The sequence below is a fragment of the Lithobates pipiens genome, unplaced genomic scaffold (assembly GCF_037356315.1).
Source record: "Lithobates pipiens isolate NorthernLeopardFrog02 unplaced genomic scaffold, aLitPip1_a1.2 Scaffold_27, whole genome shotgun sequence".
Lineage (NCBI taxonomy): Eukaryota > Metazoa > Chordata > Amphibia > Anura > Ranidae > Lithobates > Lithobates pipiens.
In genome coordinates this window covers 205,860,768-205,875,216 of record NW_027507788.1, presented here as the reverse complement: position 1 = coordinate 205,875,216, position 14,449 = coordinate 205,860,768, and the positions used below count along the sequence as shown (strand labels likewise).

At 43.8% G+C, this 14,449-nt stretch overlaps 1 protein-coding gene across 1 annotated transcript in view; it reads left to right on the top strand.

The window, feature by feature from the left end:
- The window catches only part of USP28 (ubiquitin specific peptidase 28), a gene marked incomplete in the record, with an annotated part of 144,235 nt that overhangs the window by 93,232 nt on the left and 36,554 nt on the right, over positions 1 to 14,449 (top strand). The window contains 5 exon segments of the mRNA XM_077458138.1: positions 999 to 1,227; positions 5,828 to 6,013; positions 7,451 to 7,590; positions 10,364 to 10,531; positions 12,991 to 13,086. Coding sequence (XP_077314264.1) covers positions 999 to 1,227; positions 5,828 to 6,013; positions 7,451 to 7,590; positions 10,364 to 10,531; positions 12,991 to 13,086 — 819 coding nt within the window.

The following is a 14,449-nucleotide window of genomic DNA, read 5'->3' as shown; positions in this document are numbered from 1 at the left end:
TTTGTAATAAATATATATATATATATATATATATATATTATACAATGTTTGGAGGTTCTCAGTAATTTTCCAGCAAAAAAATACTGCTTTTAACTTGAAAGTAACAAATGTCAGAAGAAGACTTAGTCTTTAAAGCGGAGCTCCACCCAAATTACTTGTCCTACGTCTATGTGATCCTCCCCCTTCCCTAATCTCTAGATATCCCCCTTACCTTGCTGATGTCTTCTTCTGTTTTCTTCTTGTTTCAAATGTCCTGCCTCCTGGAGATTCCGGAAATGGGCGGTGCTGCTGCGGAAATGGGCGGGGCTTCAGCGGCAGGTCAGTTCTTCCTGTCGGCCGCAGGGGCTTATGGGATCATTTATTTCCCAGGAGTCTGTGCGGCGCCTGAGTTGTTATTAGCGCTCGAGCAGATTGATCTGCGCGTGCGCGAGATCGCAGATCTTACGGGCGGTGCATGCTGGGAGATTAAGGAGGACTGTGTCCCGGAAGACAATGCCTGTGGGCTTCACATGCCCACAGGCAAAATGGAAAACGTCTGGAGACGTTTTTCTACAGACTTTAGGCGAACGAAAAATGGCTGCGAAACACTTTCAATTCATACACAAGTAACCTATTTAGAATACTTAATTATGAAGATTAATGCGGGGAAAAAAAAAACGGCAGTGGAACCCCGTTTTAAGTGGTTAAAGCGTTTGTTACCCCAAAAAAACGAAAAAAAAAGCATCCTGTCCATTAGTCCAAGCAGGAACCAAGTAACTATACAAAATAGTCCATGCTTAAAAGTCAACGTAGAAGAAAACTGGAGTGGCAATTTAATTTTAAATGAGAAATGATTTCTTCCCTATGTGAAGCTAAAATGGATAAGTGGATGGCAAGCGTGAGGGTTGGTGGTATACTGTGCCTAACTGAAAACCTCTTCTCCTTTTTTTTTTTTTTTCTTAGATTAGTATGAGAAATGTTGCAAGGTGTTGAGGGATTTTCTTTTATCTCGGTTTCAGGTTCCATACAGACTCCATGCGGTGCTAGTTCATGAAGGCCAGGCTAATGCAGGCCACTACTGGGCTTATATATACAGCCATACCAGAAAATGCTGGCTCAAGTACAATGATATCTCTGTGACTGAGGCCACCTGGGAAGAGCTGCAGAGGGACTCTTTTGGCGGCATGAAAAATGCTAGCGCTTACTGTCTCATGTACATCAATAATAAGCTGCCATACTTGATTGCAGGTAAGAAACTCTTTGGAAAAAAAATACAGATCCCGAGGCCCTTAATATTTTGCAAGTATAGCAATTTATGACAGCCAAGTCTGCTTTTAGACCCTAGAATATGTAATTATTTTTGACTGGCTGCTATATAATACTAAGCTTTGCACATCATCAGCAACTAGGTAAATCCTGAAAATTGTAACTGTAAATACTACTAAAGTGCAAGATATTTAGGTCTGTTTTTCACTTAACTGTGATGATCTTCAAAGTTCCTACATTCCAAGCTCAGCCTGTATACAGCACCTTGACGTCTGTCCAAGACTGATGATGGGGCTTGGACTTGAGTAGATTTAAAGAGGAGTTGCAAGCATGGCTATATTATACATAGTTGCAAAGATCCAGCTTGGATCCATGTACCTATGTATATACCTTACTGACCGAATCCCCTGGAAGCTAGAAATCATTGAAGCAGATACTGCTACTCTTGTGATCTCCATTTGCTTCCGGGTTCCATGCCGAGCGGCTGGCCTGATGCATTGTGAATACAGGAGGTTGGCTGCTCGGAATGCCTTGCATTTTCTGAATGAGTGCAAAGCATTCTCTGATTGGACAAGGTGAGGAGTGTGACACTGCGCTGCTGATGGGGGGGGGGGGGGACCACTGGTCCTCCCTTAGGGGGCTCGGGCACTCGGTGGGGGGGGCTGCGAGCTGTAGAATCGGTGGAGCAGAGAACGAAGTGTGACAGAACAATGCCCTTTCTAGCTGATTTCTTCCGACAGCTTTCAGCTGCTGGGTGCGAGACACACATGGTTGGATTTAGTGGGTGCTAGGGTGGGCTGTGTCCACCCAGATTTCAGTTCCCTTGGAATGATGTTTCTGGCCGGTGGTTGCTGAGCTCCTTCCCCCATCCCTGCCCACACTCAGGACCAGGGCAAGGAGATGGCAGCCTAGAAACTGGAGCCTTTGAGAGAAGAGGAGGCAGAGAGGAAAGAGCCAGGAGGAGGTGCGCTGTGTTGTGCTCCCCCCTCCTGTCAGAAGAGCATTCATTCATCTATACAGCATATGAGACAGGATCGCTATTACTGTAGTGTAGATTGCATTGGACTACACACACATTTTGATTACCGGGGCCCCATGATTTCTAACAGCGGCCCTGATGTGACATCACCATCCCGCCTTTCCTCCTCATCCAATCAGAATGCGTTGCATTAATTCAGTTCTCTGAATGGCACCTGTGCCGAACGGCCGATTTCTGGTGTTCAGCAAGCAGCAGCTGGGTGTGGGACTTGGAAGAAAGTGGAGATCACTGAAGTAGTAGAGTTTACTTCAGTGATTTCCAGCTTCCGGTTATCGGCCAGGTATGGTATATACATAGTTATGTTGGTCCAAGCTGTACCAAAATAACTTCAACTTCTACTGCTGTTCAAGGTAAGCCGGCAATTACCATCCACTTCCCAAACACAGAAGGGGTGCCAGGCCAGCGCGCCATGGTACATACACAAATTAAAAATACGGTCTGGAAGAAGCACAGCATGTGTAAGCCCTTGTACACACGGTCGGACATTCCGACAACCAAATCCGTCGGATTTTGTCCGAAACTGTTGCATACACACGGTCGGACAAAGTTGTCAGAAAATCCGATCGTACTTAACGTGGTGACGTTATTTTGTTAGGATGGGACTACGTTCAGGCTAGTAGCCAATAGCTTTGGTCTAGGAATTTGATCTGAGAATGCGTGGCACTTTGTCCGATCGGAATCCTCTACACACGATCAGACAAAGTCCGATCGGATCATGTTGTCGGAAAATTTTATAGCCCAGCTGGAAAACTTGGTCCAAACAGTCCGATGGAGCCCACACACTGTCGGATTATCCGACAAAATGGTCCTATCGGACATTGTCCATCGGAATGTCCGACCGTGTGTACAAGGGCTTAAACATGTGTTTTATTTATATATATATATATATATATATATATATATATATATATATATACCTCTCCCTCTCTCCCTTTCTACCATTGAGCTGATTTTGAATTAATAAAGTGTTTCTCTGAAGAGCATGCGGATGTGTGGCCATCCACATTTTTCATTTCTGCCTGTACCAATATACCGATGTATAGCATAGCCACGCCTGCAATTATTTGTTGTGCCTGTGACTCTTAACTTTTGAAGTTGCATATCGTAAAGAATTCACTTTTTTAAATACAATACTTATTTTTATTTATCATTCTTTGCTGTGCTGTCATGTCAGTGCTGTTAATCTCATGAGGTGACAACAATGGACCAATGTCTGCATAATGTATGTTGAAGTGGCCACCTGTAGCCTCCATTGGAAGTTTGTGGCCGGGTGACAAAAGAGAGGTACAGTTACAGGATAGTGTGGTCTCCCTATGACAGGAAGTGTCGGAGCTTCATGGCAGGATCGCCAGGTGGTGTTGTAATGAAAGCTGCAGATTTAAAAATATTGAAAATAACCTAAGACATTTAATCATTTTTTAAAGACTTACATTTTGAACAAAAAAAAAATTAGCTGCTCGGATAGATAAATTGAAATCAAGAATACAGCCAGCATAAAATCCAGAGGCTCCACAGGAATTGCCCGTGCTTTTTTTACCTGTAGTTTTTTATGGCGTTCAAATAGTATTCTATTCTACTGTAGTTAAAACCATTTTATTTAGCAAACCTCAAGATCAAAATTAACTATCAATTTTCCATGATGGTATCGCCAGTATGGTATTGTATTGTATGAAAGTCAAATAAAATATACAACATGCCACATAAAGGTTGAAAGTAAAGTCCTCTCATCCTTGGTGCTGTCTATACCCTAATATGGGTGGCACTTGTCTTCTATGAGTTTCACAATAGAAAATGTGCCCCAGCTATGGTGGTGGTGCCAAGGTGGCGGGGAGAGCATGCCAACAGAGGTTGGGTGGGAAAGCTGGAGTTGTCTTTAAAGTGGTTCTAAAGCAGGGGTCTCAAACTGGTGGCCCTCCAGATGTTGCTAAACTACAAGTCCCATCATGCCATTGCCTTTGGGAGTCTTGGCTCTTAACTATCAGCCTTGCAACGCCTCATGGGACTTGTAGTTTTTCAACAGCTGGAGGGCTACCAGTTTGAGACCCTTGCTCTAAAGCCTAAACTTTTTATACCTTAATGCATTCCTTGCATTAAGGTCAAATTTTTTTTTTTAGGAATTAGCCCCCCCCCCCTTCTTTTATGTACCTGAGCTTCCATTTGATCCAGCGCTGTGCACGTCTGCAGCTCTTCTCTCCCCTCACTTTGACTCCCGCTATCTGTGTCAATGTACGCAGCAGCGGGGGTCAGGTGCAAGCATTCACGAGTGGCACCATTGAGAAGCAGCTTCCCTTGAGGGCACTGGACAGAGAGGAGGGGCCAAGAGCAGCGGCCATGGGGACCCGAGAAGAGGTCTATTCTGTGCAATAATATTTGTATTATTTTTTTTCAATCTTTACAATTGCTTTAAATGTATTTAAAGGTTTCAATCATGTTCCTCGTTCTCCATCTTCCCTCAAGATTTTACATACTAAGTTCCGGAAGTCTCTTCTAACATGTTTTATCCCCCAGACCTTTCACCATTTTTGTTGCCTGTCTCTGGACTTGTTCTATCATCTTAATAACTTTCTGAAAGTGAGGTCTCCAGAACTGGACACAGTATTCAAAGCCCTTGTACACACGATCAGAGATTCCGACAACCAAATCCGTTGGATTTTGTCCGAAACTGTTGCATACACACGGTCGGACAAAGTTGTCGGAAAATCTGACGTGATGACATTATTTCGTTACGGCGGGACTTTGTTCACGCTAGTAGCCAATAGCTTTGGTGTAGGCATTTGATCTGAGCATGCGTGGCACTTTGTCCGATCGAATTCTCTACACATGATCGGAGCATTTTGTCGGAAAATATTTCCGGCTAGTTGGAAAACTTGGTCCGACGGATATTCCGACGGAAACAGTCCGATGCAGACCACACACAGTCGGAATATCCAACAAAACGCTCCGATTGGACACATTCCGATGGAATCTCCGACCGTGTGTACAAGGGCTTTGAAGATTTGGAGTGAGATTTGGTCTTGTCACTACAATGCATCTCACTGTTCTCCTGGCTGGAGGCTCTGATATGAGGAAGCAAAACCCTGCATTTAAAAAGATGGTACATCCACAAACAGGGCAAACAGTTCATCAATCTATACAGAGGAATCGTGACCGCCTTCCTCCTGCTGGGGATCCCTCTAGGGATGCATCCTAGAATTCCATTTGTGTTCCAACTTCCTAACCACACACCCCCAAATCTTCTTTTTTTTTTTTTTTTTTTTTTTTCTGTAGTTGTGGCCAACACAGTACCCTCTGTACTCGGAGGATTCTTTTTCCGTAGGTGCATTCGTTCGCATTTAGAAACATTGGTCAAAGCTGGAAACTGCAGTTCAATCTTCCAGCAATGCCAAATCATGTTCCATGCTACAAAACAACTCCAGGAATGTCAGCCCCGCTCTTCGCTGGCTGCTTTTACAGGGTGACACTAAACTGAAAAGCACTTGCCATATTTAGCTGCAATATGAAGTGTGACTTCTAGGAGTAATTTTATAATTGATTGTTGCACAGACTCTGAAACTGGACAGCTGGAGGACAGAATTGGCACTCTCCCACTTCACTTTGTGCAATACGTCAGAGAGGACAACCGAGGGTTTGAACATGAAGTGGACGAATGGGAAGAAGCTCACTCCTGCAAAATACCCCAGATGGAACCTGTTGTAACCTCAGAAGAAGAGGCCTCTTCCCCTTGCAATGGTAATTTAAAAGTTTAAGGTTAATTGTGCTTTTGCAGCATCCTATGCGTTTAAAAAAAAAAAAAAATTGTAGACCTCAGATCAGACTTAAAGGCAGATTTATTTTTTATTTTTTTTTTAAATAAATTTGTTATATGCTCTGTGCAGTGGTTTTGCACAGAGCAGCCCCGATCCTCCTCTTCTCGGGTCCCCTGACGGTGCTTCTGGCCCCTCACTTTTGCAGAGTTCCCCCATAATAAACAGCTTGTTATAGCTGCACCCGAGCAGGCTTGTTCCCGAGCCACTGCTCTGTGTCTATTCACACACGGAGCATGGCTCGGCCTCGCCAAGCTCCCTCCTTATTGGCTCACTGGATATGATTGACAGTAACTGAAGTTTATGGCTCCTGCTTGCCACCTCGGTCAATGAGGAGGAAAAGACGTGGGAGAGCTGCTGCTCTCATGCACATCGACGGATCCAAATGGGACTCGGGTAAGCATTTGCGGGGGCTGCTGCACACAGAAGGTTTTTAGCTTCCTGCATGAATGCAGGAAGGTAAAAATAAAAAAAAAAGTCGGCCTTTACAACAACTTTAAAGCACTCCCCTCCCTTCCGCAAAATTCTGGCCTGCTCACAGTTAGACAGTACTTGGTGTATGGCACCAGGACTTAGCATATGTTTAGCACTGCTTATTTGCCTCCCTGCAAGTCTTTCAGTATAACAATTTTAATGGAGATTGCTAGATATTTAAGCCTACACAGCGAGCGTTATCAGTAAGTGTCTTGCTGTGTCCAGGATATTCTTAATCTGAATGTTGGCTGGGGAATGTATTTAGAGCAATGCCTGTTATTTTACGGAAGATTCAGAGTAATAGGTGTTGTACAGGAACACATGGTTTACAGAAAGTTGTGTATATTTTTTTGGCTCCAATTACACCTATGACAATTGGTGTGTTGCGTGTGGATATTGTCCACATTACCATTCATCCCATAGTAATGCACATTTTTCCTGGAAATCATGCGAAAAATGTAGCAGTTTGGATATTTTCCTACACGTTGCTCCCATGATGCATCTAAAATGTATAGATGTGGATAGAGTATCTTTCTTTATTTAGATTAAAAAAAAGATGCTGTATATCTCCCATCAATCTTTTAACACTTCAACACGTCTCGCTCTCCTGAAAGTAAATGTAAGCTCCTTATATCCCAGGATTGGTGCAACTGCACGATCACCCCATAGGGCAGACACTTTATTATTTTATACCCATTCATGCAACATTTTTCTATTCGTAAATTAGAAGAAATGCAGAAAGGATACCCTTCTGCATTATTTGTAAGAGAGGTATTGAGTTTTCCACTTATTTCCTGTATGCAAAGTCTTCCACCACAATAATAGGGTTAAAGATATAAAGAGAAATACTTGTATGTATTTTATGTGATGTGGGTCTTCCATTTTGCAGACTCCCCTTTGGCTAGTGAGGATTCTACAAGGTCGTTATCCTCCGAACATGCAATGATTGCCAAAGAACAGACTGCTCTTGCTATTACTAAAACAGCCGAGGCATATGAAAGGAATGGTGTGGAGGCTGCACTGAAGGAGGTGACACATTTTATTATATATTTATGATTTCTCTCATTTATTGTTGCTGTGGTCTTTTATCAGTTTAGAGAATGAACCTTTCAGAGAACCTGATGCTGATAATAACTCTGTTCTCCTACCTAATTTCATGATTCATGGCCCTGCAAGTCTCTTAATACACTTCTAGTCCATTGGAGATAATGACCTTGTCTGCCTACATCACTTCCAGGAAACATAGGAGCCAGACAGGTGTCTAGAGTACCCAGGATGCTTTTATATTATTGGATCCTAAAGTAGAACTATAGGCAAACCTTTTTGTTTTTCATTTTTGAATAGGGGGGGTTATAATCCCTTTTCAGGTTATTTATTTTTTTCGCCATATGTGTCCCTCCATGGAGATTTTCTCTCACTTCCTGTCTTATAGCCAAACAGGAAGTGAGAGGAAGAAGTACCTGCAAATTAGGAAATGTATGGGAATTTATTTTTGTTCAATCATAATTACCTAGGTGGATGCAGCATCAGTCCTCCACTGCCTCTAACACCGGCGATCAGTTCTCTCAGCTCCCTGAGCAGAGAGTTGGTGACTGTCAGTCATCGCCTCTCTGCTCTGCCCCCTCTCTCGCTCAATAGAGCGCTGGGCTGTGAAGGAGGCGGGAGTGGGTGGCTCTCTAAGGGGCTGAGCCGGGTGCCGGTCCAGGCATGTGGGGAAGATCCTGACCATATAGTCACAATCCTTCCTGAGCCTGGACCAGCTCTGTGACGTCAGCCGACAGAGGGCTTCAGCCTGCTGTCTGCTGAATACAGGTCACAGGAGTGTAGAATGACCTGCCCATTTGTGATCCACGGGGGAAGTACAGCCAAATGAGATTTGACTATACCTCTCTAAGGCAATTGCTTGGGGTCCCCCAGGTCACCAGAAATAGTAACTGCGTTGAAAGATTTCCCCTCTAACATTTGGGATTTTCTTTTACTTTTAGTGATAATGGTAAACAGAACAAATGGGGTCAATCTCCATAATGGGGACAAAGAAAGACAATAAAACTGACAGGTGTTCTAACCCCTCTCTGTTGTATCCAAAACAAAAAAAGTTTTGCCTTTTAGTTACACTTAGGCTGCGTACACACGACCGGACCTTTTGAAGGACTAGGTCTGATGGACTTTCGGCGGAATTCCGAAGGACTTTCCGAACGGATTTGGCCACGCACAAGCACACCAAAGTCCAACAGATTCGAACGTGATGACGTACGACTGGACTAGAATAAGGAAGTTCATAGCCAGTAGCCAATAGCTGCCCTAGCGTCGGTTTTCGTCCATTGGACTAGCATACAGACAAGACTGATTTTGTTTTTTTTTGACCGGACTTGAGTCCGTCGGAAAGATTTGAAATGGGTTTTAATTCTAGGTCTGTCTGACTTTTGAGAAAAAATATTTCGCTGGAGCCCATACACAATTTTTTTTATATGCAACGGATTCATTCCGTCGGACCTAGTCCGTCGAACTGTCCGTGTGTACGCGGCATTATATACACCCCTTTCATAGACAACAGTATTGATGTCACCATAAGTGGGTGAGCATAGTAAGGCAGAAATGTCTTTCATTGCACTGTTGGGAATACCTAAAGGATGGTGCCATCATCAGGATGCAAGGAACCATGGGAAGAAAGTCTTTGTATACACTAGTAGTGGCTGAATATATCACAAAGTGAATTGAATTCCCGATGTGGCAGATTATTAGAATTTGCACTGGTATTTATGTCTGGAGGCCAGCTTTAAAGAGGAAGTAAACCCTGATGAGTTTACTTCCTCTTTCATTCCCTGCAAAGGCAAAGCATAATGGACTACTATGCATCGCATAGTAGTCCATTATGTGTCACTTACCTGACACAGGAGCCAGCGAAGTCACCACTGTCCCCTGTAGTCTGGCGCATCCATCTTCTCGGTGGGGTCTCGCAGCTCCGCCACTGCCATTCGGCGAAGCCGCGATGTCACTCCCACGCATGCGCATGGGAGCCGACACGCGCACCATCTCCGTCGTTGAAGATGCCGCGCTCAGTGCGCCTGCACGCTGCTGTCTACGGCGCATGCGCCGTAGACAGCGGTGCCTGTCTTCGGGCAAATATCTCCTAAACCGTATAGGTTTAGGAGATATTTCTTGGACCTACAGGTAAGCCTTAATCTAGGCTTACCTGTCGCTCAAAGTGTGTTGTAAGGGTTTACAACCACTTTAAGCTATTGCTCAACATGTGCATTCTGTGCTTAGTGGCCATGCAAAATTCATTACTAATTCCTAATTTTTGACATCTATTCCAGTACATTATTTAACATAAAATGGTGGCAATTACGCAAAGTGCAACTCCAACCAGTGGATAGGGTGGGAAAAGGTTAGCACTTCCCATTCAGATGACACCTGTCACCTAGACAGGAAGCAAGAAGAAATCTCTCCAGTGGGAAGACAAATGAGAATTCGTTTTTATTGCTGTGTCCCGTTGGGGAATTTTTCTTTCACTTCTTCTGGCATCTATAAAATTGATTGAAAGTAAAGGGAAATGTCCCGTATTATGAGGACAAGTTTTATTTCTCTTCCTTTTGTTTTTTTTCTTCTTCTTCCTGTTCGTCCTGGTATAACCCTCTGCCATACCCACATTTATTCAATGTGTGGTACTGTTGGCAAGCCCTTGCATGGTTACATTGAGCTGTAGCTCAGCAGTCTGGGCATATAATACTTTGTGTACATTTTTTTTCAAGTTACTTTACCGTCTTTCCTACCTGTCCTTTCTTGCTTTCCTTTGCTGAAGCCACAGCCATTTCAACCAGAGCCAGAGGAGGCCAGTCAGTCTGAACCCAGCCCCCCTGATAAGTCAGTGGAGAAGGAACAGCAGCCCAGCTCCCAACTGTCTGAGGTGGAGATTCCCAGTGTGGGGAAGATACTCGTTAGATCTGATGCTGATGGATATAATGAGGAGGTACAGAGCTTGTCTGCCCCAACCCCACTAATGCTTGAGTTGTTGTGGTTCCAGGCTACACCTTTAAATTGGCCGGGGTATGAAATGTTTGTTAAAGTGGAAGTAAACCCATCGATTTAAACAGTTAAAAAAAAAAAGGCATGCCGGGAATGCTAACTGCACATTGGCTGTGCTCTCAGCCAAACTATCAAACCATCCAATGGTTGGTGTCATAACGGATCACATGTGCAGCACCATAGCAGTTGAAGATTAAACAGAGGCAAAGATGGCAGCTTCCTTGGCTCAAAACGATAGGGGAGTTTACTTCCACTTTAAGGGTAGTCGTGGGGCCAGGGCACACCAAGGTCATTACAAAAAAACAAGAGGGTACACCAGCCTAGTGCTTTATCGCACAGTATTTATTTATGATCAACAAGAATACTACTCACAAACGTGAATTCTAATTACTCATCAAGCTACTCATCTATAGCCCAGTAGTCCTAGTAGTCCCAGTAGTCCTAGTAGTCCTAGACTTCACACATTCCAGAGTTCAGGATCCCATTGAGGTCCTCTGCACTCTGGAGTGTGCCAAGTCTAGAACCACTGGGCTATAGATGAGCGATTTTAAATTCACATGTTTGTGAGTATTCTTTTTGATCTTTAAAAAAAAATGCGGTGGGATAATGCACTAGGCTGGTGCGCCCTCTTTTGTTTTTTGTTTTTGTAGTGGCTTCAGGACATCCCCAGTCCTAGAGGGCAGCGAGGCTTTAAGCATTCCCCAGCGACATGGTTTCATCTTTTACACCTGACCCAGGTTATCAGACTTATGCCCTGTACACACGGTCGGACAGTCCGACCACAAAATCCGTCTGATTTTTATTTTTATTTTTTTTAACCGATGGCTTTTGTTTGAAACTGTTGTTGCATACACACGATCGGACAAAGCTGTCGGAAAATGTGATCGTTCGGAATGAGTTGACGTTCGTTGCGTACGAGGGAAATACATAGAGGCTAGTAGCCGATAGCTTTGGTCTCGTAATTTAATCTGAGCATGCGTGGCAGTTTGTCCGATCGGAATTCTCTACAAGCGATCGTAAAAAGTCCGATCTGATTTTTTGTTTTGTCGGAAAATTTTAGATCCTGCTCTCAAATTTTTTTTCGAACTGAAAAAGTCCGATAGAGCCCACACATGATCGGATTTTCCGACTACATAATCCGATCGGACCTTTTCCGTCGGAATTTCTGAACGTGTGTACAGGGCATAAGGCGCAGGAGACATTGGGGTTTATTTACTAGAGGGAAATCCACTCTGCACTACAAGTGCCCTTGTAAGTACAGTCGCTGTAGATCTGTGGGGGAAGCTCTGCTGATTTTATCATCCAATCATGTGCAAGCAAAAATGCATTTTTCTTATTTTCCTTGCATGTCCTCCTCAGATCTACAGCGACTGCACTTGAAAGTAGTGCAAAGTGGATTTGCCGTTCGTAGATAACCCCCAATGTGTCATTACACATCAAGGTCATATTTTTTCATGTGGAGGCCATTTTTTCATGCATGCAGGCAACAGATTATTGTAGCATATCATGCAGTTTATAAAGCTGCTGCCTATGCGATACCAGGGTAGTATAGAAAGGCAATTGTAGCAGCCCAGGGAAAAATTGTAACAGGGACTGGGGCATAATCTTTGATCTCAAGGTGGACACTCAGTAAAACTTCAGCAGAAGAGAAGAGTAAGTCAGTTTGTTGAAATGTTTAGACTTCTGTGGAAGTCCCAAATTTCAGGATGCTGTTATGTAAATACCGACTTGGGTGGCACAGTGGTGTAGTGGTTAGCACTCTCACCTAGCAGTAAGAATGTCACTGGTTTAAATCCCAACCACGACACTACCTGCCTGGAGTTTGCATGTTCTCCCTGTGCCTGCATGGGTTTCCTCCAGGTACTCCGGTTTCCTCCCACACTCCAAAGACATGCAGGTAGGTAAATTGGCTTCTGTTCAAAATTGGCCCTAGGATATGAATGGGGACCTTGGATTGTGGGCTCCTTAAGGGTAGGGACCAACATGAGTGTGCAATGTACAGGGATGGGGACAATTGTAGACACTCACTCAGGTTGAACTGGATGGACTGGTGTCTTTATTTAACCTAACTAACTATGAAACTATGAGACTTCACCCCAGAATGCTTCCTCCTTCTTGCTATTGTGCCCGTTTCTGAAGGACAGTCCTAATGACCAATTGTGAGGCTTGGGAGATGATGGGCGCAAGCCTTGACCTAATGGGATGAAAGTTAGTGCTCCTGTTTGATGTGGTTAATTAAGTTTATATATAGAGATATATATAGATTTATATAATAATTGTTATATTTGTTTTGTACAATCTTAAAAAAAAAAAAAAGCCTATCTACTCAGTAGCTTAAAGTCATGGTCTGCTTTATTGTATATCTTCTGATTGGAGTGTTTTGTTCTCATTCATTCGTGTTAGACAATGCTGTGTCCTGCCATGCAAGGTGTTATCCTGGCAATACTCAAAGCCCGCCAGATCTTTGATCGTGATGGGCCAGAAGCAGGACTTGTTAAGGTATTTTTTAATTGTCCTAACACTCAGAAGACTAATCCCTGTCCAGGTTTTGCTGTGAATTCTAACGTGTGTGCCGTTGTTAAAGTGAACCTAACATCTGTCAGGTAAAGAGGAAGTAAACTCTCCCACTCTGATGCTTCTTTTCATTTAGTCCATTATAATAAGTCATTATCGGACTATAGCCACTGTAATCCAGACCAAATCGCATATTACTTACTGTTTAAAGGAACTTTAAAAAAACTTGTTTCCAGGGGTTAGGCAGCGCCATCTTAAGTATTGTTTTCTGAGGCCTCAGTGGAGTGTATTTCCGCCCTTACATTGAGCACTTCCTGTACTGTTAATCAAGCCTCCTTCTCAATCCAATGTTTCTATGGCAACCCTGCTTCCCTGTTCATAGCTTACTTGTTTATTTCATAGTATTTACTTGTGCCGATGTCTAATGTTTGCCTTTGTCAGACTTATCAGCTTCAGCTGATAAGACTGCAATAATGGCCAAGTTTAAACTGTATGTGAAGTCACATGGTCACATGGTGTGTAGGAGGAAGCTCTGAGTGATTATCAGAGTTCAGTGGTGTGCCGTAGGAAGTCCTGATAACAGATAGATAAGACATAGAGAGTGTGCCGTAAATCAGGGGAGATCTGGGCATGCTCAGTGACTTCATGCTACAGAACAACAAGGATTACAACAATACTAAGCAAGTAAGGAGATATCTACAAGCAGTGTTCATTAGGGTTTTTTATGCTGATTTACATGGGACAAAGTTGTGGGGGAGGGTTTACAACCACTTTAAGTCCAAGTTTGAAGAGTGCATAGTTGTAAACTAATAGTTTGAAGGGACATCTTGTGGTTGAATTGGTGTATCTAACCAGGTGGTTGGCGGTCTGTATATGCATAAGGGTCTTGGGGTGGCCTGTGATGCTTCAAAGCCTAGAAGATACTAATTTCAGTTTTTCTTACAAAATGATAAATATTTTCAATTCAAATGCTACTGATGTAGAATCGTAGTATTAATCACAAATATGCCATCTAAGGGCCGGTTCACACAGCGGGCGATGCGAGGCGACACGACTCGCCTCGCCTCGCTCCCGCAAGTCGCCCCCGTTCTGTACAATGGAACCGTTCTGAGAGGAGCGACTCGAGTCGCTCCGACTCAGAAAAAAGGTTCCTGTACTACTTTTGGGCGACCTCGGGGCGACTTGCATTGACTTCTATACAGAAGTCACCTGCAAGTCGCCGCTGAGGTCGCCGCAGGTCGCGGCGAGGCAAGTCGGAGACGCCTCGCATCGCCCGCAGTGTGAACCGGCCCTAAAGCATTTGTTCTTTAATGATCTAGGGCAGGGGTTCCCAACCTCCGCCCTCAAG